This window comes from Trypanosoma brucei (assembly GCF_000002445.2).
Source record: "Trypanosoma brucei brucei TREU927 chromosome 11 chr11_scaffold01 genomic scaffold, whole genome shotgun sequence".
Taxonomy (NCBI): domain Eukaryota; phylum Euglenozoa; class Kinetoplastea; order Trypanosomatida; family Trypanosomatidae; genus Trypanosoma; species Trypanosoma brucei.
In genome coordinates, this window is record NT_165288.1 from 3,495,049 (window position 1) to 3,516,413 (window position 21,365).

Here is a 21,365-nt window from a genome sequence, read left to right on the forward strand (position 1 = left end):
TAGTGTTATACCGTGCCAAAAATGAAGAAGAAAAATAAAAAAAGACCCCAGTAGCACCAGTCACGAAAGCACGCTTCGTGCCGTTGCTGTTCACTCTTTTCTCATGCTTGTACTTTCTTCACTTTTCGCCTATTTATCGGAGTAACGTTTACAGTGTTTGATTTCCGTCTCCCTCTTCGTCCTCCCCGCCGTCCACTTTGCATGCTATTTTCTGTAACAAGCCAAGGACAGAAGGACGTCTGGGAGTGGTGCGCGTTCTTTCTGTTCGCTCGTTTGCCACCGTGGAGACCTCCCCATTGGAATGGTGAAAACGAAGGCAATAAATAAATTAAATAAATACAAGCAAATAAATAAGATATAAGTTCCCCTTCTTCATCACTTCCCTCTACGTGAACAAACACGAATTATTTATAAACCCGTCTCACTCACTATTCGACCCACGCGGTGCAGAATAAATAAAAGCACACACACAGACGGTGAACTCAAAGAGAGAAAAGTTTGCAGATGGAGCTGTGTCGCTACTATGGACACGACCTGATGCAAATAGGCAATACGATGTTAACGGTAATGGTTATAAAATAATCTCTAACATAGTAATAATAATGAGGACGGCAGTAGTAGTAATAACAAGTATAATAACTCCCAACGTTTAAGCAAGGCACTGAAGGTTGATAACATGAACAAATAACAAAACAAAGTAGAATATTTGGTTAATCACCCATGTCAACGACATGATGAAGATAAGTTAGCGACTGGAATCGCGCACACACCACTGACCTGGAAAGGAAAGAAGGGAATGGAAGGGACGAGCGAGGGCGCGCCCGAGTCCGCCTAACAGCGAATAGAGGCTCACGATGCGTTGCCCGTCATGTTAACTTTCCGACCCACTTTCCTGCTGCTCGTTTTCTCTCTCTCTCTCTCTCTCCTGTTTTTTCTTTATTTCTTTCCTCTTTACCTCTGCCATTCATATTGGTCACATCTTCAAGAGACGAAACATCTGGCGGACACTTATCCCGCTAGCTGGAACCTCCCCGCTTCCTGTTGTGGCATTTTCACTGGTATACCTTCCCTTACTGTTGTTGAGAATATCCACCAGTGTCCGAAGGTTGCCTTCAGCACTCTGCAACCCCGCCTCAAAGGCTCGCACAACCATCCAGCGAATAACAACTGCCACATCCCCTGGCGCAGTTAGCTGTTCTCCTTTCTGAATTTGTGTTAAAAGCCCCTTCACGCAAGTTTCGTCGCCGGCGTTCATTCGCCGAACAGTGTCGGTAATGCGGCGCATTGTGTGAAGTTCCTTCTGCGCGTTCTCAAGTATTCGCTCCTCCGCTATACCACCTGTAACCACACACCGCTTTAGGGAGTTAACAATATGCTCCACGGTGGGTACGAGAGCGGTAATCTCTCTGTTGAACTGCTCCACCTGTACGCTTATAGTTTTCCCTTCCGCTTCATCGCGCTGGTCGCCCATCTCTCTCCGAATCTCCTCTGTTCGCTTCTCCAGTTCCGTGCAAACGCGCTCGTACTCCTTCACAAGTCGGTTATTATCAGCAGCCAATCCGTCACACTCCCTCTTGTAGTTGATCGGCTTCCCGGTGTCGTCAGTTGCGACAACTGTGGCATCGCTAAGTTTCTCTTTCATTAGTTCCAGTTCCGCACTCCGTTCTGCGAGGGTTTCGTGAAGGCCAGAGACCTTCGCCCGCTCATCCGTAAGTTCGCGTGTAAGTTTATTTATTTCAAAGAGCATTCCCTCGTTTTCTTCTAGCAACCTCCTCGTAATATCATCCAAGTTGGGACGGGGAATGGGACTGCTCCCACCACTGCGGCTCGATAGCGATTGACTTAACTCTGTGGATTCACTTAAATTTCGCCCCAAAGGTGTGTGCCGTCTGTCACTTAGCGACATGCCGCTTTTTAAATTAGTGGTACTACCGTTATTATTGTTGCCTTCTTTACAAATAAATAAATAAGGGTGCATACTTATCCCCACGCCAGGTTGCGAGAATCGATTGAGCGTCGGCCTCACGGAGTCGCTATGGGCAGCAGCCACACTTTCCGCAGCGTATGGAGAAAAAAAACGTATGTGAATGTGCCTCTCTCTCTCTCTCTATATATATATATATATATTGTGTGTGTTGCCGTTGGCACGGTAAATAGAGACGGGATATGAGAAAGAGGAGCGAAGAATATATATATCAATATAGTGATTCATGCAAATATTTCGCACACACACAAATATATATATATATATAGACAATTATGCACGTAGCTAAACACATAAAAATAACCCACCGTAAGTGGCTTCGCCAAGTATAGAAGAAATGACAGGAGGGAAAAGACACTTTCCCATTCAAGCGCACAGAGAGGCATGAAAACAAATGTATACATTCATTTACCCCTAAATATATGAATGAATGAATGAACGAATAAATAAATGTATATTCTGATGTTCTTGAAGCATCTTCTCCTCATCCTGCCGTTTACCTTTTACATTTATTTACTTAAAAACAAAGAAAGGTAAGAAAAAAAAAAGGAAAATAAAATCCAACCACCCTCATTTACATCCCCTTCTCACTTTTTCTCCCCGTCCTTTCTTTCATAATGGCACTTACCAGACATTTCTGCCCACCCCCCATCGGGAGAAATAATGAAATGAAAAGATCACCAAAGAAAAACAAAACTCCGAAATAAATAAATAAACACACACACACACACACACATACGCAGAGAGGGAGACACAGACATCCGAACAGAGAGAAATATATAGGAAAAAGAAACACAACAACAACAACAAAGAAACAAAAAAAAATGCTGATAATACTGATTATGACGACGAATGCGAATGGGAGTGGCGGCTCCGCATCCCCACAGATTTCCCTCCTTTATTCACCCAATACGTAACTACCGTTGGAAAGGTAAATATAGGTAAATATATAAATAAATATAAGTGTAAATATATACATAAATATATATTCGTGTGTACGCGCGTGTGTCTGAAACCAGACAAACCAAACGGAAACACACAACATCAAAAGCAGAGTAATAATGAACTAATGCACCCGTCCACCCACACGGAGTGTTACCTTGAAGAGATGGCAATTGCGCGCAACGCACGAAACGGAACAGAAATACCCCTCCTCCCCCCTTACCAATAATAATAATAATAATAATGGTAGTAATAACAAACAAATTAGATACTGCCTCGAGGTTTGCTTGAATGTAAACATCAAATGACACGGAAATCAATCAAAACGATCGGATGATATGTCAAACGTCCCTTTCTTTCATTCACTGCTTAATTTTCCCCTCCAGTTCTCTAATACAATATCTTATTTCACTTTTCCGGGAGGAGTGCGAGGTATTTCAGAGTCCAACCTTATTACTTTCTTCCCCTGTGCTCCCCTCTCTCTTTTAGCTTATTTAACTTTATTTAACACTAATACTAATATTACAAACATTAATTTTTCTTTTTTTTAAAAAAAAATTTAAATTACCAGTGGGAGTAAATAAATATTTTCCTTTGCCCTCATATTTTCCCTAAATCAGTTTATTCATTTCTGAAATATCCGTCAACCACCCTCGGTCAACACTCCCCGAAACAAAGTTGAACAATCGGACGAAATTAATACTACAAGAAGCAACGAAAACAAAACAAAACGAAAGCCATGCGGCAAATCTTCTGCTCGAGAAATATATTGCCACCTCAACACGCATTTTAGATATTTTTTGTATATCCAAATATTCCGCGTTTTCCTTCAATGTAGTTTTTCGTCTGCTCACCTCCTTCCACTTTTCTTTGGAGTAAATCTCCCGCTTATTTGCATTCGATTATTTATTTATTGACTCATTTTTTGTTTTGTTTGATATGTACTTTATTGTTTCTCATTCATGAGAGTGGGGAGATCTGCGGGAATGTTCTCGTCATCATCATCATCAATTTGATTTCTTTTATTTCTTCGTTTTTTTTTCTTATCTTCTCCCTCCATTGTTCTCTTTTCTCTTTTTTCTTTTTCCCTCCCCTTTAAGCAGCAACACAAACGAAAGGTGTCCACACACTCTCCTATCCACTCACTCACTCACTCACTCACACGCATAAATAATTACATATGAACACACAAGCGCTTCATGAGGGTTTTCAAAAAAAAAAAAAAGAAAAAGAAAAGACACACCTTTATTTTCTGCACTCGGATTCATTTCAGTCTTTTCCCCCTTTTTTTCTTATTCATTTCTCTCTCCCCATCCCTCTTTCCTTCCATGTTGGTGTTTTTGCATTTATTGTGCATCGCTTAAATCCATTCCCTGTTTTTTTTTCTTTCTTCATTTTCATTTTTTTCTTTAAACACTTCGTTTTATTTGTTTAAATAATTATACCTATGATATGTCGGAGGTGGTTGGGAGGGCTCTACAGCACCACCAGATGTGAAGCGAGTGAAAACAGCGGGGAAAACAAACAAACAAAAGATAATCGGAGAGATGAGTACAACTGATGCATCGCGCAAATATTCAAAACATTCCCTCTTTTTTTTTTCTGCGCTAAGCCACCAGTGTTATGCAGCGCCAAATGCCACTAAATCAACGAGAACCGAGAGAAAAAATGAATAGAAAAATAACTAAACAATAATAATAATAATATGCATCGAGTCGAGAAATGCACGTATGCTTACATACATACATACATACACACATATGAATATTTATTTATAGAAACAAAAATAACTTCTGCTGTTACTTTTTACCGCTATCACTTTCCTCCTCTCCTCCTCTCACTTACTCTCTCTCTCTCTATTTCACTTTGTTGTTGCGCCTCACACATGCCACTCCATCTTATCTTTGCTTTTTCTTTTTCTCTCCCTTTGTTTACCTTATTTTATGTTTTTTTGCATTGTTCCCAACAACCCCCTCTTCTTTCTTTCGTTTTGTTTTTTTTTTAATTGCTCCGCATTGTGAGCCTACTCATGATCTCCATCATTCCACATTCCTCGTTCGTGTTCTAGTCGTTGCTATTACACATCACTTGAAAGGTTCTGGTAGACAACCATAAGCGCGGTTAAATACTCAAAAAAGCACACAGTAATACGATCACAACCTCACATAGCTCACATGAATTGGCACAAAGGAGGGACAAAACCAATTAAAATCATACGACTATATATACATGTATACATGTATATATCGCACAAGTTAACTAAATATGATATATTTGAACATATGTAACACGTGGGTGGTGGTTGTGGTGGTGTGTGGGACATCTCCGCTTTTTTTTTTATGAAGTATTATGTACATCATTATCGATTTTCTTCTCTCTTTTCTTTTCTTTTTTTTTTTCATTTTTAAATTTTGAAGGATGGTCTTACTCCCCGTGCTGTTGATACTGTCCTCGAGCCGCTAAGCTCCAGACGCTTTTCCCACTGCTCGCGAAGGCCATCCAACTTGTACTGCCGGTCTCGCTCCATTTGCATTCTTCGACGCCGTGCCATTGCCAAGCGGCTCTCCGTCACTGTTCGATGCTGCACAACTTTGTTAACCTTTTCATTTTCCAACTTTACATATCGGTTAAGTGCAGCTTTTTCTTTCTTTAATTCCTCAGTGACCAAAACTTCTTCTCCTTGCGCTGCTTGTACGCTGGCACGATCCCTCACATCCCTGCGTCTAAACTCCCGCTCCATCAAATAGTCGAGCATAAGTTTCCTTCCCGCAGAGCTTTGCCTCGTTGATCCCACTGAGAGGCTGCGACGTGTGCCGGAAGCCCGCAAGTTGGACAATATGGCCTCAAAGCGCAACTGCGTCACAATGTCAATGTTTTGATTGCTCGGCCGTGTGCTGGACTTCCCGCCGGATGGCAGACTTGTGACAGATGACCGCATTCGAGGGTTTGCTCTGCTTCCACTACGTCCTCCATCATTCCTTTCGCTCTGGCCATTAATATATTCACCATCATATGAATAACCCGAACAGCCTTGATGATCCACAGTGCGGACGCTGGAAAGTATGGGCGAGGCGTCACCAGTTACAAGTCCATGCGCGTCATCTTCTCCATGAAACACACAGTCGCTCCCGTGGGATCCGGCGTCATGTGATTCAGCAGTGGATTTAGCATACCCGTTGCTGTGCACACACACATCCAAATCATTTCCGGGGTTCATTTTCCTTCCTCTCGTCTCCTTTTTCCTTTTATCCTTCGAGACGGCACGCCGCGTACCAGCCCTGAGTTTCCGACTTTCACAACGGTATTCCTTGAAATACGGTGTGATGAGCGCTAAGGACACGGCAAGCGCCCGAAGAAATGTACGGGCGCACTCGTATGGGGAGAAAATGGTGTAGATGGTGCTTTGTATGAAACTTGGAAACTCTCTTTCCTCAATCTCAATTTTTCTTTTATTCAAATGAGTAAACAAAAAAAAATTGAGACTGAGCCACCACTAACAGTTTTTGCTTTGCTTTCCTTTCTTTTTAGTGTGTATGGATGAAGTGCAAACCCACTTAAACAATGGGTACTTGCACTCGATATGGATTAATTCCGATTATATGTATATATATATGTATATTCTGCTACTGTATAAATATATTGATTTCCCTTTTCTTCCCTACTTCTTTTCTTTCCCCCCCCAATGTTGCTTTTCTCCTTAATAGCAACAAATGAACACGAGCTACTCTTTTCGATTTGAAGCAAAAACGACCAGCGACGAGGTAAAAATAAAAATATAAAATATATATATATATCACCTGCTTACTGGAATATGAAAGCCTACAGAACTAAGGTTAGCTTCTTTGTTCAAGATAGGTGCGATAACAACAACAACAGCAAGAAAAGAAAACGAAAGAGCGGAAGAAGAAGAAGCATCCAATTTCTCATTTTTCCTCTTTTAGTTGCGTCCTTTTCTCGTCACACGTGCACAACAATCAGAGACGAGGAAAAAAACAAAACAAAACAGGATGAGTGGGAGAATATTTCACCGTATAGACCCGGGGCAACATCCGAACGTGCCTTACCATTATTTATTCCTCCTACAGGTGCTCTTACGGTGAGGTGAATTGAAAACAACAACGAGAAAACAAAACAAAACAAAAATACAGCACGAACCAATCAACAGGGGAAAAAGAAACAGGGGGCCTGGGGGAAAGAAGCAAACAGCCTGCTTCGCGAAAGTACACAAATAGATAAACACGCATATGTCTTCTAAGCGCGTGTGTGCGTGCACCTTCGGTTGGTTCCTTGAATAAATGACCGGTGTGAAGCGGAGCGAGAACCAAATAACTCCCATTTTTCTAAACCCTACTCTCCCCCCACCTTATCTTTTCCACTCCTCAAAATTTGCCGTCACGGTTGGATAGTTCAGCACACGTCTCAACGTCCCTCCCCCCACTTTCTCTCTCTTTTTTTTTTTGACAACATTCCCTTCCCCTGTTCCACCAATAAACTTCTTTCGTGCCCACTCCTCTTATCCTACTTGTCATAAATGCACATGACGCTGACATTCACACCCGTTATCCCGACACGCCCGACATCCTCCTCTCTTTATCCTCCCTTTTTTTCATCACGTTCCAACAAGATTATCCTACACAGATGTGCGAGCGAAGCCGGTGTTGTAATGCAGAGCTTGTGTGAGGAATCGCTGCAACATAAGAGATTCTGCCACATCAAACTCTACAGTCCACTCAAATGTCTCATCGCCTTCTTCACCCGCTACTTGTTGCTTTTGTTGGGCGGGCCTCGTTGATGTGCACTTGAGCGTAAATGTGTATGGTGCTGCAGGATTCGGTGTGAAGGTGGCGTTAGTATAACGTGAGTGAACTTCCACCTTTTCTGAACGCCCCTCCAGCACAGCCAGAAAACGTGCGGTGTAAACCGCTGGCAACATCACAGAAACAACACGCTCTGCCTTATTACCTTCTTCTGTCAACATACGTGCCTGGCGATGGTAATCAAGGACAACAAATGTATCACGGTGAAGTACTCGCAATAGATGGCCTCTGCTGATATCTTCATCATTCCAATGGACAACATCAAAAGCAGGCGGGAGTTGGGCGCGGCGAGCCCGTTGTTGTGCGAGTGAAGGTCGGCGCCACTTTCCTCCAGTTGCTCTGTTGCCTTCGCCGCTACTTCCAACTTCCTTCCCATCAGCATCACTGGAAGAAGCGGCTTCTAGGCGTAGGGCTGATGTGGCAAAGAGTGCAGCACCCAGTGGTTTCCGAATGAGCGTCGTTTGCTGGCTGATGATACGTCGGAGCATCTCACTTTGCGTCCGAATACGATTACAAAAGAAAAAAAAAAGAAAACAACTCACACGAAGGGTTTGGGTGAACAAGGAAGGACACAGCCAAGCTTCAAGCGCTCCAAGGTTAGAGTGTTTCCCCGTCAGTTAATCGCACCTGATGGTATTAGTTTGTTTGTCACTTGTCTTCCCTTTCTCCTTCTCCCTTTTCTGTATGTGTGGTACCCTTACAACTTACTTATCCTTTTTTTTTTGGGGGGGGGGGGAAGGGTGAACATGTAATTGTGGTATGCAAGTGATAAAGTTAGATAAAGGGTTCCACGACGAGGTCAATCAATCAAAACAAGGACCAAACTCAGCCACTAGCGGTGTAAGTTGAGAGTGCAATCACGCTCAAAAGGGTTTAAATACCTTCAGAAGACGGGGAAAAACAACAGCAACAACAACAACAACCGTTAAGTCCGACAAAAGGTTGACGGAGTAACTTGCACACATAAAAACACAAGGAGTACGATCCGTGACACAAGAGGAAGTTCGCAGCGAGATTAACCCCCTCCCCCTTTTTGGTAGTTATTTAAGTTCTCTTCACTCACCTTCCGCTCGTTGCGCCTTTTTTTTTTCAATCCCGCACACCCTCTCTTTCCCATTCACTTTCCTCCCTCCCTGCCTTCCCAACACAAACGCTCGTACAATTTAAGTGACACTAACGCCAGTGGAACGCTTTGTTCTCACTCTTGCGGCGTCCTCTCTTGTTGCCTTCCTTTTTTTTTCTTTTTAGCGTTGAGCCAACCCCAATGCATCCATAACACGTTCAAGCATCAAAGAAACGGCTGCACCACCTAACGTACCACCCACAAGCCCGGGAGCTTTATAATAACGACAGCCGTACACTCCACCCAAAAGACCACCAGAAAGTGTAGCATTCCACACATCCTTACGGCCCCGTCGCTTCTCAAGCGCAACCTCAATGCCACCGAAAAGGAAACCAAAGTAGGCAAAACTGAAGCCGAGTCTGTGGGCCGTTTTCAAACTGTAACGGAAGAAGTCGGCGGTGCCCATCCGCTGCGTTGTGGATTCGGCTGAAATCATTGCACCAAAGAGGGAAAATCCAAAACCCATTACGTAACCACCAACAACGTTCATAGCAGCTGGGGTAATGGTGCTGTCCTTCAACACCATCATTGCCTTCTGTGAGGGATCAATTTGAGGTTGGGGGTCGAGAAGTGTTGTCATCGTGATGAGTCTTTATGTAATGGTCTCGTTTGACAAATATACCTGTAAGATACCTATGGCCAGCTTTTCTCTACTTGCCTTTATTTCTGCTGTGAATGATATTGACCTCCCGGTCAGTTCTGATTGATTATGTGTTGTCTCCGATGTTCCTCCCTATTGCAGTGTTGTGACTAAAGCCCACCCTGCTTGTTTGTATTCGTCTTCCTTTCACCTTCACCTGATTGTATTCGCGTAAAAAAAAAGGTTTAAACGTACACGGTCGGTCAGCAGACCAGTGGAGTCGAAGGTGCGCCACCGATGATGTACGAACACCACGATGTTGAAAACGCGGGAGTGTCAGGAAGAAATGGAAAGAAAGAAATGTGTGGGAGGTATTGTGTAGGAAGACATTAGGTGATAACATTAACGCATGCGTATGCACCCACTGACCTTCACAACACTCGTCAGAATATTACCATGTCTACACATAATCAAGAATCAGCACCATTCTTATAAGTAGAAACCCGCCGCAACTCTGTTGCCGTTTCAGTCCACCCTTCGCCCGCAGCGCACGTCCTCCCGGCGTACACAATAAACACCACCCATCGCCTCCAAGCAATTTCCTCTTGCTCCTTTTTTCAACCGCATTCCCTCTTCACAACAAATCCAAACAGGAAAAAAAAACGTATTATGGTTTATAGTACCTGCATAGAGCAAGCACATAAATATATGGCGGGCAACAAATTGAAGTGGGGCCTCACCCAAAAGAAAAAAAAAATGATATTGATCACAAACCACTGGTGTAGCGTGCCTGTTACGAATGGGTTCGCAACCCCCTCCCCCCAACTTTCTGTCCTGCCTTCAGTTAATTGAGAGCCACCTGTGTCTAACTCCCTCCTTCTATCTGCTGCTCTCGTAACAACATGAAAGGAAAAAAACAAAAAAAGAAAACAAAAAGCATCGGCAACGGCAGCGAGCCCGATAAAGAGCAAAAAATAAGTAAATGAATATATATATATATATATATATATATTGCATCATTCCCCGACGACCATTTTGTTCCCGACAAGTGTGCACGTTTCATAATGTTACATCACCACTTCAGGATTGGACTCTAGGACGGCTATACGCTGCTGCGACTCTTCTCCCTCTACTTCTACTTCAAATATTCCCACAAACTGGTTGTAACCTGACAGGATGCGCAAACGCAGATATCGTACGGCTTTCCCGTCACCTGTTGGGTCAACAGTTATTCGCTCCCTCTGCTTTTCATTGCCTCCCGTGCGCGGCAACGACAACTTCGAGATAACATCAAAGTTAGTGGGAAGAGCGGAAGTGCAACGTTCCACCAACACATCTTTGGCATCGTGCAGCGTAAGTGCAACACCGGATATGTTTGCCGAGGCCACAGAGCCGACGGAAAATATAATATCTTGAGGAAAACCACCGGTTGTTAGAATAAAGGTGGTTGGATCTCCGTCAATAAGGCACGATGGAGCCATGCTTGCATCATCATTTCGGAATGTTAGATAAACAGGGTCTATGCTCACCTTTGCCATTCGCACTTCTCCCTCTCCTTTTTTCTTTTAAGTTTTATTTCTCTTGATTTCCACGATCTTTCTCCTTTTTTTTTAAAAATTTTCGTTCTATGCAACTACCCTATTTTAAAGTTAGTACCTTTCTTCCCTTTTTTCTTTTTTTGAAAATCCCTCTTTCTTGTTCTCGGTACGGCAGAAATGTCGACGACCAGACGGCCACCTCTAAAAGTTTCAATATTCACAGAACAAAATAAAAGTCAGGGAAATCGGGTAATAGAGGAAACTGTAAGTGCTGTTTGCAACACGGCATCAAGAGAAGAATCAAGAAACCGGCTTATTAGAAACAGTGCATTACAAAACATTGTTAAGCGCATACATGCATATATGTATGTTAATTGTTTGGCGGTCACATCCGAAGTTAGGGAAGAACCATCTCCACCGCCCCCTTTTCATTTCGTTCGCACTCCCTCGGAGGTTGTTGCCCACCCGCCTCTTCACCATCTTCAGTTATTTCTGTTGTGCATCTTGAGAGGCCTTGACACTCAGCATCCCCCACATTTTTAATATTCAGCGTTGTGGTCGCAGAAACACAATCACAAGTGTATGGATGTCGTTGGTGTTGTCACCAATAGGCATCCTTCGCTTCCTGTCCACCTTTTCCGTCCGCGCCGGTAGTCGTGGGTCACAACATTGACGTGACTGGGCGATGACGCAGGACCAAAATATAAGCTCACTATCATTACGTGTCTTCACCTCTCTTGCCAAATAATAATCCTAAAACAAAAATGAGTCCCTTTCCCTGTCCACACAACGGCAGCATCATCATCTCTTCCCCCTGCCCTTCCTCCTCTTCCCTAAACCAGTGCGGCGGGGGCCCAAATCAAACTCCCGTGTGTATCGTATAATTCCCTGTGAAGGCCTATTCGGGTTCTCGTCACCACCACGTGGGGCCCAAATGCTCCCGCTCTTGTCGCTGCCCTTCCGCACTTTCACCTCCCGTATGCGCTCGTCATGTTTCACCTCTCGCTGTACCCTTCGTATGGTCTTGTTAAACACACGCAGTGTACCGCTGTTTAGATCATAGCGACCCGATTGTTTAAGTGGCGTCGGGTCACCCATACGGCGAAGCAGATGAGCTCTCTTGAGTTGCCGCCGCTGGAAGAGGGCAATACGCCGATCTTTAGCAGCATGCAAGGCACTGCCCTGAGTATAATCAACTGCTTCACCATGTGTCTCCCGCTCCCAACTCGCTCGTTGGCGCAGATCCTTCTTTTCCCCTGCCAAGAGGCGAAGACGCTCAGCAAAGCCTACTCCAGTTTTGTTATTTCGTAGGTGGTCATATGTACGTGTGTGTGGAGATGCCGGAGCCCCTCCTCCACTACCGCTGTTGACAACACTCCTACTGCCGCATCCCCCTACCGATGCTGGCCGCTTGCCCCCAATGCGTTCAAACTGCCGCCACGACTCTTCAATGCGCTCCTCCATCGTGGCGTCAGGGGCATGCAAAGCTGCCGTACGAGCATACACATCTTGCAGTTGCTCGTTGATCTTTTGGTGATGTACAAGCAGGTCGCGATGATCCTGCTTAGGAGTTTTGGGGTTCTTGCGGAATGTCTCAGTAGCCTCCGTGGCTTCGTGGTAGTGAATACCGCGATGAAGCGACCGTGGCCCGGGTATGGTCCTGCGTCGTTTTACGAGCTCACGAGTGGCGCGGCTATTCAGAGGTGGCATCACTAAACCTGAGGAAAGGGGAAAACAATGCAAGGAAGAAACAAGCGGCGATGAGGTTGGCGAGCGACATCGTACGTACCCACTCGAAATGCGGTGTGTTAAAAGCAGAAAAATGCTTTTTCATTCTCCTTTTCCAATGTACAGACGGTCGCGGCCCGACGCCGGCACGCACCGGGTGTCGTCACATGGCAACAACAGTTTTTTTTTTTCGAATTATACAACTCGCTCAGGTGGTTCCCAACCGTGCGATGATGATGGAACAATGGAGGATATTAATCAGAGCAACAACTGAAACCATCTTGCTATACTAAAATGCCCTGTCAAACCACAAGGTAACAAAAAGAGCAAAAAAAAATTAGGTAGGGTATTCATTTCACAACGCGAACGAAACAATAGACGATCGATGACTAAAAAGACGTATTCCACACTACTCATCTGCCGTGCGTTAAACGCAATACTTCCAGAACATCGTCTGTACACATTTTGAGGATATTTTTGGTCATGACCAACAGCTCTTCGGCAAGATCTTCTAGAAACTCGTCTCCGGGACACTCCTTCACGGGGAGCCACACAGTCTGGTACAAGGCGTCGCCACATTCCGTAATGGCATGACACTGCACGGGAGGGGATGACTCCACCACTGGCAAGCACGCTGGAAAATGGTACAGCGGTTCAATACAGTAAAGCGCTTCCATTTGTTCGCAGCAAAAATGACATGAAGTGGCTCTATCCCTCATACCCGAGTATGTCACGATGTCCATTGAAGTGCGCAGCGGTTGCCTGCAGGTGCCTGCCGTGAGCAAGCGGCACTCTGTGCACTTAAGGACACGCTCCACCCAATCCTTGGGGTTGGGCGGGTTAGTGTCGCCGTACTCTGAGAGAGACATTGCTTCCACCTCAACAACCGCTGTAAACATTGTTTCCGCCACTCTTTCATGTGGTCTTGGATGCAGGGGGTGCCTGATACGCTCGTCAGCTAACCGCGGACTACCCGCGAGGTAGCAACTTATGGCACAACAACGTTCCAGAAACCTGCAACAACGCAGAAGTGTCCGACTTAGTGCCTCAGGTAGTGCGCCCCTATTTCCTGTCAGGACGGCCTTCTGACGCAGGGTAAGCCTCCTACGATGCTTAACTCTCTGCCGCCGCATAGCTCCTAAAAGCAGAGCAATGGCAATATCGCTCACACAAACTTCAGGACTCCCCGCGGCACGAAGCTCAATCCATTCGTTCATACAGTCTGCAGCGCTTTGAAGCAGGATTTTAGAGCAGAAAGGTGAAATGAATAACCTCACTTGCCCACCGGCGCTGTCACTATTGATGTCCTCACCACTACCTCGGGCAACATACTTAATGAGTAATGCAATGACGGTGTGAAGTGCATGCAACACAACGGCAGTAAAGCCGAACAGACCCCGGAGTAGCCTTCCAGTCAGCGTGTGCGAATCAAACAAGAAAACGCATGCACTTGTGTGCTCGTGCTTGCGCGGGTCGGTGTCCTCCTCACCTACGTGGTCAGTACATTCATGGCTATCATCTTTACTCCTCATTGCAGTGCTAGGCTCATTATAATTGCTAGAGTCGCTGCCATTATTATTGATGTTGCTGCTGAAAACAGGGGGGGATGTTGTTGTATACTGTATAAGACCGCATTTCACTACCAACTGCAGCAACACCGAAGCAGTGATTGCGCGGGAACGGACACGAAGTAGAATCCCACCGCGGTGGTTTCCGTCGCCCCCGCTTTGTCCCTCATCCCCACTGTCGTAAACCTTTATGTATCGTACGTCGCACACTCCATGGACGACAGACAGTGTGGACGGAGCATTCATCAACTGGGCTGCCTTCTGCTGCGCCAACCACTTCCAGTCGCTTCCGTTACGGACCGTGTCTTGCGTTGGAGCAACGTCGCTACACTTCACGGGCACACGACCCAAACTGCCAAAAATTCTTCGATTGTCATCGCGCCTAACTGCTGGTGCATCAACTACTGTGGTAGCTTCTGCAGTGTCTGCATTCCTCTGTCCGACCCTCTTTCGTGACGAGTTGCGGCCATCTTCCTGAACGGTGGGTGACGCGTTTCTCGACATCGGTAGCCTCGCAAAGGATTCGGACACTGCGGAAGGTACGGAGACGGTTCGCGACGGCTCCCTCCGTGATAAAGGACTTTGTTCACCACGGTGCGACGACTGGGTTGAGCGCGGTGAGGAAGCCCGGTAAGACTGATTTTGAAACATTTCGCGCATGACGATGTGCTCCCGAAAAAACACCGGCCCGATAGTTCCCCCTTCCCCTCCTAGTTTCGGCTGAAGTATCGCCGGCAAGCGCCGTTCCAATGTGGTGGTCACCTCATGGAGCGGTGGGAGTCGCGGGAACAACATCAACAGGCCTATGCCATTACCGTTATCGTCAGCGTTCCCTTCCTCAACTGATGGCGCCGCACTTGCCTTTGGTGTGTGGGAAGTCCATAGGCACCTAATGTACCGCATGCACACGAACACAATGACGGCCAAAACAAGTGAGGCAACGGTCACTTGCAGTTCGATCAGCGCGTCAGCTTCGCTGGGGAGAAGGAACTGAATGCGGACAATTCGCATGAACCGTTGACTTGTCTTTGCCTGCCGCCCTCAGATACAGGACCAACATCGCATCAATAAAAAAAAACAACAAACAAAAGGACCAAGTGAAGAGGGGACACGCAAAAAAAGAAACAGTTTAGCGATGATGTTGAGGGCGGAGAATACCCGCACTCATAACGGGAATAATAGATAGCATAACAGTCACATAGGCAAAAACACCTCACAATTGCTGAGCCCACTTCATAAAATATGAGAAACAGAAAGCAAAGAAAAGTTAAGCAGTATGATGAGATTGATGTGGGTGAAGCCTATTGAAAAGAGAGAATTCGTTAAACTGCCCAGAAATACAAAACATCAATTGCGTGTGAAAGCAAGACAACCGTTCATTAACTGACTTTAACTCTTTTGCATCGCGCTGAGACCAGCGTGCACCTTCACGGTGGTTACCCACCTTTTGCGTGTTTTGGGGCAATCAATTCCATCTCTTTTATAGTGGGGTATCCCTGAGTCCTCCTTGACCAAGACGGGCGGTGATAAGGCCAAACGCCCCTCTCCGCTGCTTGGCATAGCGAGAGCATTCCTCCTGCTCTTTGAGATCGGTTTCCCCCTTTTTCTCTCCCGAAGTCAGAGAGGAAAATGGGTCTCACTGAAAACGATAAGCAACTACCGTTTAGAGTGGGAATGTGGCTGTGGCACCGCCCTTCCCCCCCAATTTGTGCAACATCCCCCGAGTCGTTGGCATAAGGCTCCATGAAATGTTCCCAAGCGAGGTTCCAAATGCCAGTTGTGCTGGAATTAGCCTTACAAATGCCCCCGACACGATGCAGCAGGACCGGCCTCGTAGTAAAATGACTGCTTGCCGTGCTTCACCCAATCCCTCGTCACTTATCCCATAGTACCAGTGGCACACCCGGTGCTTATATGTGTAGTATTGCTCCACGAAACATGAAGATAATGAAGAAGCACAATCAACCAACCTTGATCAGTAGATGTTGCACCCACCAATCGCCAGGACTGCTGTGATGACAGCGCCAGCGATATTTTGATAGCTTCGAACAAAGAAACTACTAAGGGATCGAGACCAAAAGACAATAAAAAGGCACAAAGGGAGCTGCACTCGGGGCACGAGGATAAACTGTTACCGACGGCCATTAACGAGGGTTGGTTGAAGTCACAGCTAAAAGGCAGAGTGATTTGCGCCGGAATATGTGTCAGTCGGCACGCCCCTAACAAACTCCGTCGGTAGCCGTTCGTATGCTCAGGGAAATATAGCTCTGTTTGTGGACCAATTAGTTATACAAGCCGACGGGAAAGGGGACGGGGAAGCAGCCATGTTAGTATGCGAACGGGTCAACTTGTTTCGCATACCGCATCTCCTGTTCAAGGTGTTCAGTTTCTTCTTCTGTCCACTCGTTCTCCAGCTGAAGATATGTGCGCAACCTTGCAGCTCCCTCCATAATGGAAGGTGCCTCCTTTGCAATTTCATTCACACGCTCTGCTACATAGGCACCGAGAAGCTCCCGCAGTTCCACAACGCACAAGAAGCACGCACACTCAAAGAGCGGCATAAGTATCTCACGCCGTTCAGCACCGCGGACAAAATCCAGATTCCACTCCGGAACAAAGTCTCTAAGGGACCCTGTGAGGGGCCTACGTGCGTCAATAACGAATCTGCTGCTCTTTTCAAGGTAATCGGCAACGGCGCGCAACACTTCTGTAGAGAAACCAAGTTCGATCTCTGGCATCTCTGTGCATCCACTTTCATCTAACTCAGCGAGCCTTTGCAGAAGTCCGATATGATTCCATGCAGAAGCGGCCGGAATCGAAACGGTCTCACCATTGGGCGACACAAGTGTCACATCGCAAGCAGCCATTGGAAAAGCCACCCCCGCGACTTTACCGTTTCTTTCCTTTTCCTTGCTTCTACAAAGTCGTGCTTGACGGTGGCATCCATAAAAGAAAAGAGGTGGCACACATATTTATTACCTCAGTTGTAGCCCCATTATCAACTCCCAAGAAATCTCTTCACAATTGATACCGACAACAAGGGATAAAGCGATCGATAACTGCTACCCGGGTAGTTTTTGTTCCCGTCGCTAATGTAGCTGAAATTGCGCACCGGCGAACGAGTGTCATTAAACACACACACAAACCAGTGTAAATATATCCCAATCATGTGCCCCTCTGCGACGCATCCATAGAATGGCTTTCAGACGCCGCGGGGTTTGTTTTTTCTCGGTGTCCATAAGGAAGAAGTCTGGCAGAGGCTTCAGAAACATGTGAGGAATAAAAAGTAATTAAAATAAGACGCAAGGCACGGTGATTAAGGTTTTAGTTTGTGTACACTTGCATCTGAAGACAGTATCTTCCTCTGAGTAACAGCCCCTTGATTTTCCACCCACCCATCTGTCCTTACTTCTCTCCATCCCTTTGCCTGTGCACACACTTATCCCAGCGTAGGTAAAATATACAAACGAACATATATATATATATATATATATATATGCTTGTGGGTGTACTTGCGTGTACGACACTGCCCATCCAGCTTCGGTTTCATTCAATTACGTCCCCTTCCTCCTCGAACCGTGGCTCAACAACCCACCTTTGGCCGTTCTGTCCCCACTTATCACAAGAAAATCGACCCCCATCCGGCGTCCCCTGCCCTTCGTCACTTTAGTTATGCCTACGAGAGCAAGAAAGCGAAGATAGTGGCCCAAACGAAGCGCGAAAAAAACAACATGAAAACAGGAAAGGTCTAGTTGCAGCACAAACGTATTATATTAGCCAATGGAAAAGAGAATACCACAACATGGGGTCCGAGCACGCTTAACCAAGTGAATCAACGTGACCAGCCAGATTGTGGTGGCAACGACAACGGCAGGGGGGGGGGAGGAGGGGAGGAAGAGGATAACACCAACATAATGTGACGGAGCCAAATTGCATTGGTCACCGCTTTTTCTTTGCGTGTTTCTTATATGAAATATGATAGGGGTGTTGCGCCTGCCTGGCTCTTCACCCAAGCAAATAAGAGGTAGCCGCCTTCTCTTCGTCAGGGAAAAGGTGGAGCCACGCGCTCCCTTTTCCCCATCTGAGCTCTGACAAGAGTCGGTAAGGTAGCAACCTAGAAGTGAGTCACATAATAAACAGAGAAACACCGATACCGATGTTTTACAAACTTTCCTCCATCAACCTCTTTGACACTCATTCACTCTTAATTACACTGAACACACGACCATGACGCCCTTTTCACCCCAAACCACTTGTTTCGCCCAACGTAATCTCCTTTTTTTAACTTTCAAAAGTCTCCCTTAGCCCTTTTCCATCCACTCTATTTGCAGTGCCGAGGAAGAATGAAACACATGCCTTCCTACCGCAGTTCAAAACCTCCCTAATCAACGAGCGACTGCCTCTTTCACCATCTGTCTGCCACACCCTTCCCCCCACCTCAATTTTGTTCCTTCTCTTCAACTAATTTCATTTTACTCACCTCTCTATTCTTCTTCATTTACAGGCCACTCATTTTCCAGCTTTAAGCAGTCCATTTCCTTGCGTGACCAGTCATTTTGCACTTGGAAGCATCTGCGAACTAACGCCGCCGCCTCAAAATGGTCTCGGGCCCCATAGCTCGCTCTCACAATGAAGTCAGCACACCACGCTGCACAGAGGCTCCGCAGTGATGGGACTTGGAGCACTTCTGCCGCGCGCATGACGCGCAGCAACAGAGCAACGCGCTCCGCAGCGGGGGGCTCTACTAGAAGCACTCTGGAAATTCCAGAAACCTTGAGGAACGGAGTGGGGTACGTATAACTCATATTTGGTGAATGCTCAACTATTTCCATCGCACGTGACACCTGCTCCTCCGTCTGACCAAGTATGTCGCGGTAGATGAAATTCCGCTCCCAGGGAGTCAAGAGTGCCACTAGAGGTGCAGTGAGAGGTTCAGGCGCGAGTGTGGGAAGGAGCTGCTCCTGGCGACTGTTCTCGTAGGGGTGTTGTTGATGGATCGTGGCGAAGTGCCGGAGGTACACGGCACAGTATCGCACGGCATCGGTTGATGGAGTTCGGTAGGGCCGCGACGCACGCTCATCTGCGCGGGGACCACGTGCGGAATGTATTTTGCGCGTCTCCGAGGTAGTCGATACTTCAAGCGACGGAGCACCGTCTAAAGGTGCAGACAAGTCCGCTGGAATGCAAGTATTGCTTGGGCGTAGGGTACTGCTGCTGGCTGACTTCCCCAGTGAAGATTTGTGTGAGGAGTGAAATGGTATTGTCTGACTAATCTCGAGGTTGCTACTCGCCCCGCTTCGCCTCGATTCCGTCTTTCCCGCTGCTTCCCACTCACCGGCTATCTCATTTGAATCACAAAACCAGTTCTGCAATTTGATGACGATTTCCTTGTCAGTGATGTGCATGCATTGCCGCATCGGGCGGCCCTCGACTTCTCCATTGGCACCTTCATCATCGCCGTCATCGCCTAAAGCACTACTATTGGGTTGCTGCTTCCGGGTCTGGGAAACACTATCCGCCCTCATGCTACTCATAAGTCCACGAGGACTTAGTGACCTTTCACCTGAGAAACGACTAGAACCCTCTATGGGAGATGACACGTCCTTACCTTTGCTTGAATGCTGGCACAGTGGCCGCGAAGTGGTCTCTAACTGCAATGTCTCCTCAATTGTGGGAGATGCACAGTCACCGCTGGGGATTGTGGAGTCGTCTTCGTCCCCGATCATGCATGGGGTGCGTTGATGGTAACTCCCGGGGGACACAAGCCCCTCGTTTGTCTGACTGTTTGGTGTGAAGAAAGGCATGACCGATCCCGTTCCTGACGCTACGAAAACCTCCTGCGTAAGCCCCTCTTCTGCCTCGTCTGTTCTTGGCGACACGACAGCAGCGGCAACGGGGCTACATTTATTAGCCGTTACCAGCTCCTCGTCCTTTGACATCCTGGAGCCGCACACCTCTGAGGGACTTGATTCCACATTGGAGGTTTTGCCATCACGTTCAAGTGTTTCGGGTGTGACCTCCGCCGATAGGGAGGGGGGGTCCTTATTATCTTCAGCACCACGGTCGCTAGTCTGTAACTCATCATCATCTGAACCAAGCGTGATGGCGTGCGCGGCGGTATTGGTGCTCGGTGACACTTCGCGTGATTTGGTTGACGATCGTTTTTGTGACAGCTCATCCTTGCAGCCGCCTTCTTCACCCCCCATTCCTGCCTGTATTTCCTCTTCCTCCCCACTCCCCCTACTTTCATCATCATCCAAGGTGCTGGGCGTGGCGCTATCATCTCCACTGGTTCCCCCCTTATCTCCCCTAAGTGGCACATGATGTTCTAATGGCGTGAAACCACCACTGTTGCCAGGCACCGTCTTGTCTCCACTGGCGTGAAATTTCTCCTGACGATCGCCTTCCAGCCCTACCTCATGTCCGCGAGGTGTCGTTCCCTTTGCTTCTGATTCGGCTTTTCCTCCGTGCGTGCACACCGTTGGAAGAGAAAACGTAACAGGTGACGGTGAAGGAGAGTCGTTATCGGCTTCATCGTCGTCAAGAACACTCGCTGTGCCATCTGTATCGTCAGAGTTTCTCGATGGACTACCCTGTTCCCTACCGTAGCACGCCCGCTCAAACCCGTTAACTTTTCTACCTCTCAGTGCTGATTTGGACCCTAAAGACTGTTCGCACACGTCGTTGATTGAACCCACATTAAGACTCCTCATGCCGCTTCGATGGCCGTCGTAATCTTCGTCACCAATTCGGTCGGGGGTCCGCTCGGAGTCAGAGTCGCTGCATACGTACGTGTCGCCGTCTATTGCTGTCCCCGGTGACGCGAAGCCGTACATTTCTTCCCAACTGTCCAACACACGCCGCACCATTCCCGAGAGCTGCGCGGCTTCCTCTGGTACCGCGATGCGCGCACCATCCTGCGTCTGCAAGAAAATTAGAGGCATCTTTCAGTAACCATGCAGGATGGGGATGCTGTGGGAGTTCGGCGCTTGTGAACTCTTTTCTTTTCTCTACCGAGATCGGTTTCACGGGGGTTCTCTCCTTCCTACTGCCCCCTCTCCCTCTGCTGCCAGCTTTACCTCTTT

General features: G+C 46.9%; 9 protein-coding genes across 9 annotated transcripts, besides 18 other annotated features; all 9 read right to left on the reverse strand.

The window, feature by feature from the left end:
* The first annotated feature begins 318 nt into the window (after positions 1–318).
* Positions 319–339: a sequence feature (AT_rich).
* A 566-nt stretch (positions 340–905) lies between these two features.
* Positions 906–925: a microsatellite.
* Positions 926–973: 48 nt separating this feature from the next.
* Tb11.01.4840 (hypothetical protein, conserved) lies at positions 974–1,978 on the reverse strand (the record flags this gene model as incomplete). The annotated part of the gene is made up of 1 exon (XM_824290.1): positions 974–1,978. The coding sequence occupies one exon, from the start codon at positions 1,976–1,978 to the stop codon at positions 974–976; it is 1,005 nt and encodes a 334-aa protein (XP_829383.1).
* Positions 1,979–2,406: 428 nt separating this feature from the next.
* Positions 2,407–2,437: a microsatellite.
* Positions 2,438–2,699: 262 nt separating this feature from the next.
* Positions 2,700–2,726: a microsatellite.
* A 190-nt stretch (positions 2,727–2,916) lies between these two features.
* Positions 2,917–2,973: a microsatellite.
* Positions 2,974–3,150: 177 nt separating this feature from the next.
* Positions 3,151–3,185: a microsatellite.
* A 271-nt stretch (positions 3,186–3,456) lies between these two features.
* Positions 3,457–3,493: a sequence feature (AT_rich).
* A 449-nt stretch (positions 3,494–3,942) lies between these two features.
* Positions 3,943–4,012: a sequence feature (T-rich).
* A 53-nt stretch (positions 4,013–4,065) lies between these two features.
* Positions 4,066–4,088: a microsatellite.
* A 49-nt stretch (positions 4,089–4,137) lies between these two features.
* Positions 4,138–4,162: a microsatellite.
* Positions 4,163–4,661: 499 nt separating this feature from the next.
* Positions 4,662–4,687: a microsatellite.
* Positions 4,688–4,738: 51 nt separating this feature from the next.
* Positions 4,739–4,794: a sequence feature (CT-rich).
* A 498-nt stretch (positions 4,795–5,292) lies between these two features.
* Positions 5,293–5,332: a sequence feature (T-rich).
* On the reverse strand, positions 5,331–6,143 carry Tb11.01.4850 (hypothetical protein, conserved; the record flags this gene model as incomplete). The annotated part of the gene is made up of 1 exon (XM_824291.1): positions 5,331–6,143. One exon carries the CDS (start codon positions 6,141–6,143, stop codon positions 5,331–5,333), a length of 813 nt encoding a protein of 270 aa, XP_829384.1.
* A 379-nt stretch (positions 6,144–6,522) lies between these two features.
* Positions 6,523–6,545: a microsatellite.
* A 143-nt stretch (positions 6,546–6,688) lies between these two features.
* Positions 6,689–6,720: a sequence feature (AT_rich).
* An 836-nt stretch (positions 6,721–7,556) lies between these two features.
* Tb11.01.4860 (guide RNA-binding protein) lies at positions 7,557–8,231 on the reverse strand (the record flags this gene model as incomplete). Its single annotated transcript, XM_824292.1, has 1 exon — positions 7,557–8,231. The coding sequence occupies one exon, from the start codon at positions 8,229–8,231 to the stop codon at positions 7,557–7,559; it is 675 nt and encodes a 224-aa protein (XP_829385.1).
* A 411-nt stretch (positions 8,232–8,642) lies between these two features.
* Positions 8,643–8,666: a microsatellite.
* A 321-nt stretch (positions 8,667–8,987) lies between these two features.
* Positions 8,988–9,446, reverse strand: Tb11.01.4870 (inner membrane preprotein translocase Tim17, putative; the record flags this gene model as incomplete). Its single annotated transcript, XM_824293.1, has 1 exon — positions 8,988–9,446. One exon carries the CDS (start codon positions 9,444–9,446, stop codon positions 8,988–8,990), a length of 459 nt encoding a protein of 152 aa, XP_829386.1.
* Positions 9,447–10,432: 986 nt separating this feature from the next.
* Positions 10,433–10,458: a microsatellite.
* A 55-nt stretch (positions 10,459–10,513) lies between these two features.
* On the reverse strand, positions 10,514–10,984 carry Tb11.01.4880 (hypothetical protein, conserved; the record flags this gene model as incomplete). Its single annotated transcript, XM_824294.1, has 1 exon — positions 10,514–10,984. The coding sequence occupies one exon, from the start codon at positions 10,982–10,984 to the stop codon at positions 10,514–10,516; it is 471 nt and encodes a 156-aa protein (XP_829387.1).
* Positions 10,985–11,785: 801 nt separating this feature from the next.
* Positions 11,786–12,694, reverse strand: Tb11.01.4890 (hypothetical protein, conserved; the record flags this gene model as incomplete). The annotated part of the gene is made up of 1 exon (XM_824295.1): positions 11,786–12,694. One exon carries the CDS (start codon positions 12,692–12,694, stop codon positions 11,786–11,788), a length of 909 nt encoding a protein of 302 aa, XP_829388.1.
* A 431-nt stretch (positions 12,695–13,125) lies between these two features.
* On the reverse strand, positions 13,126–15,291 carry Tb11.01.4900 (hypothetical protein, conserved; the record flags this gene model as incomplete). Its single annotated transcript, XM_824296.1, has 1 exon — positions 13,126–15,291. One exon carries the CDS (start codon positions 15,289–15,291, stop codon positions 13,126–13,128), a length of 2,166 nt encoding a protein of 721 aa, XP_829389.1.
* A 1,316-nt stretch (positions 15,292–16,607) lies between these two features.
* Positions 16,608–17,147, reverse strand: Tb11.01.4910 (hypothetical protein, conserved; the record flags this gene model as incomplete). The annotated part of the gene is made up of 1 exon (XM_824297.1): positions 16,608–17,147. The coding sequence occupies one exon, from the start codon at positions 17,145–17,147 to the stop codon at positions 16,608–16,610; it is 540 nt and encodes a 179-aa protein (XP_829390.1).
* A 605-nt stretch (positions 17,148–17,752) lies between these two features.
* Positions 17,753–17,778: a microsatellite.
* Positions 17,779–18,764: 986 nt separating this feature from the next.
* On the reverse strand, positions 18,765–21,224 carry Tb11.01.4920 (hypothetical protein, conserved; the record flags this gene model as incomplete). Its single annotated transcript, XM_824298.1, has 1 exon — positions 18,765–21,224. One exon carries the CDS (start codon positions 21,222–21,224, stop codon positions 18,765–18,767), a length of 2,460 nt encoding a protein of 819 aa, XP_829391.1.
* Between the last annotated feature and the right edge of the window lie 141 nt (positions 21,225–21,365).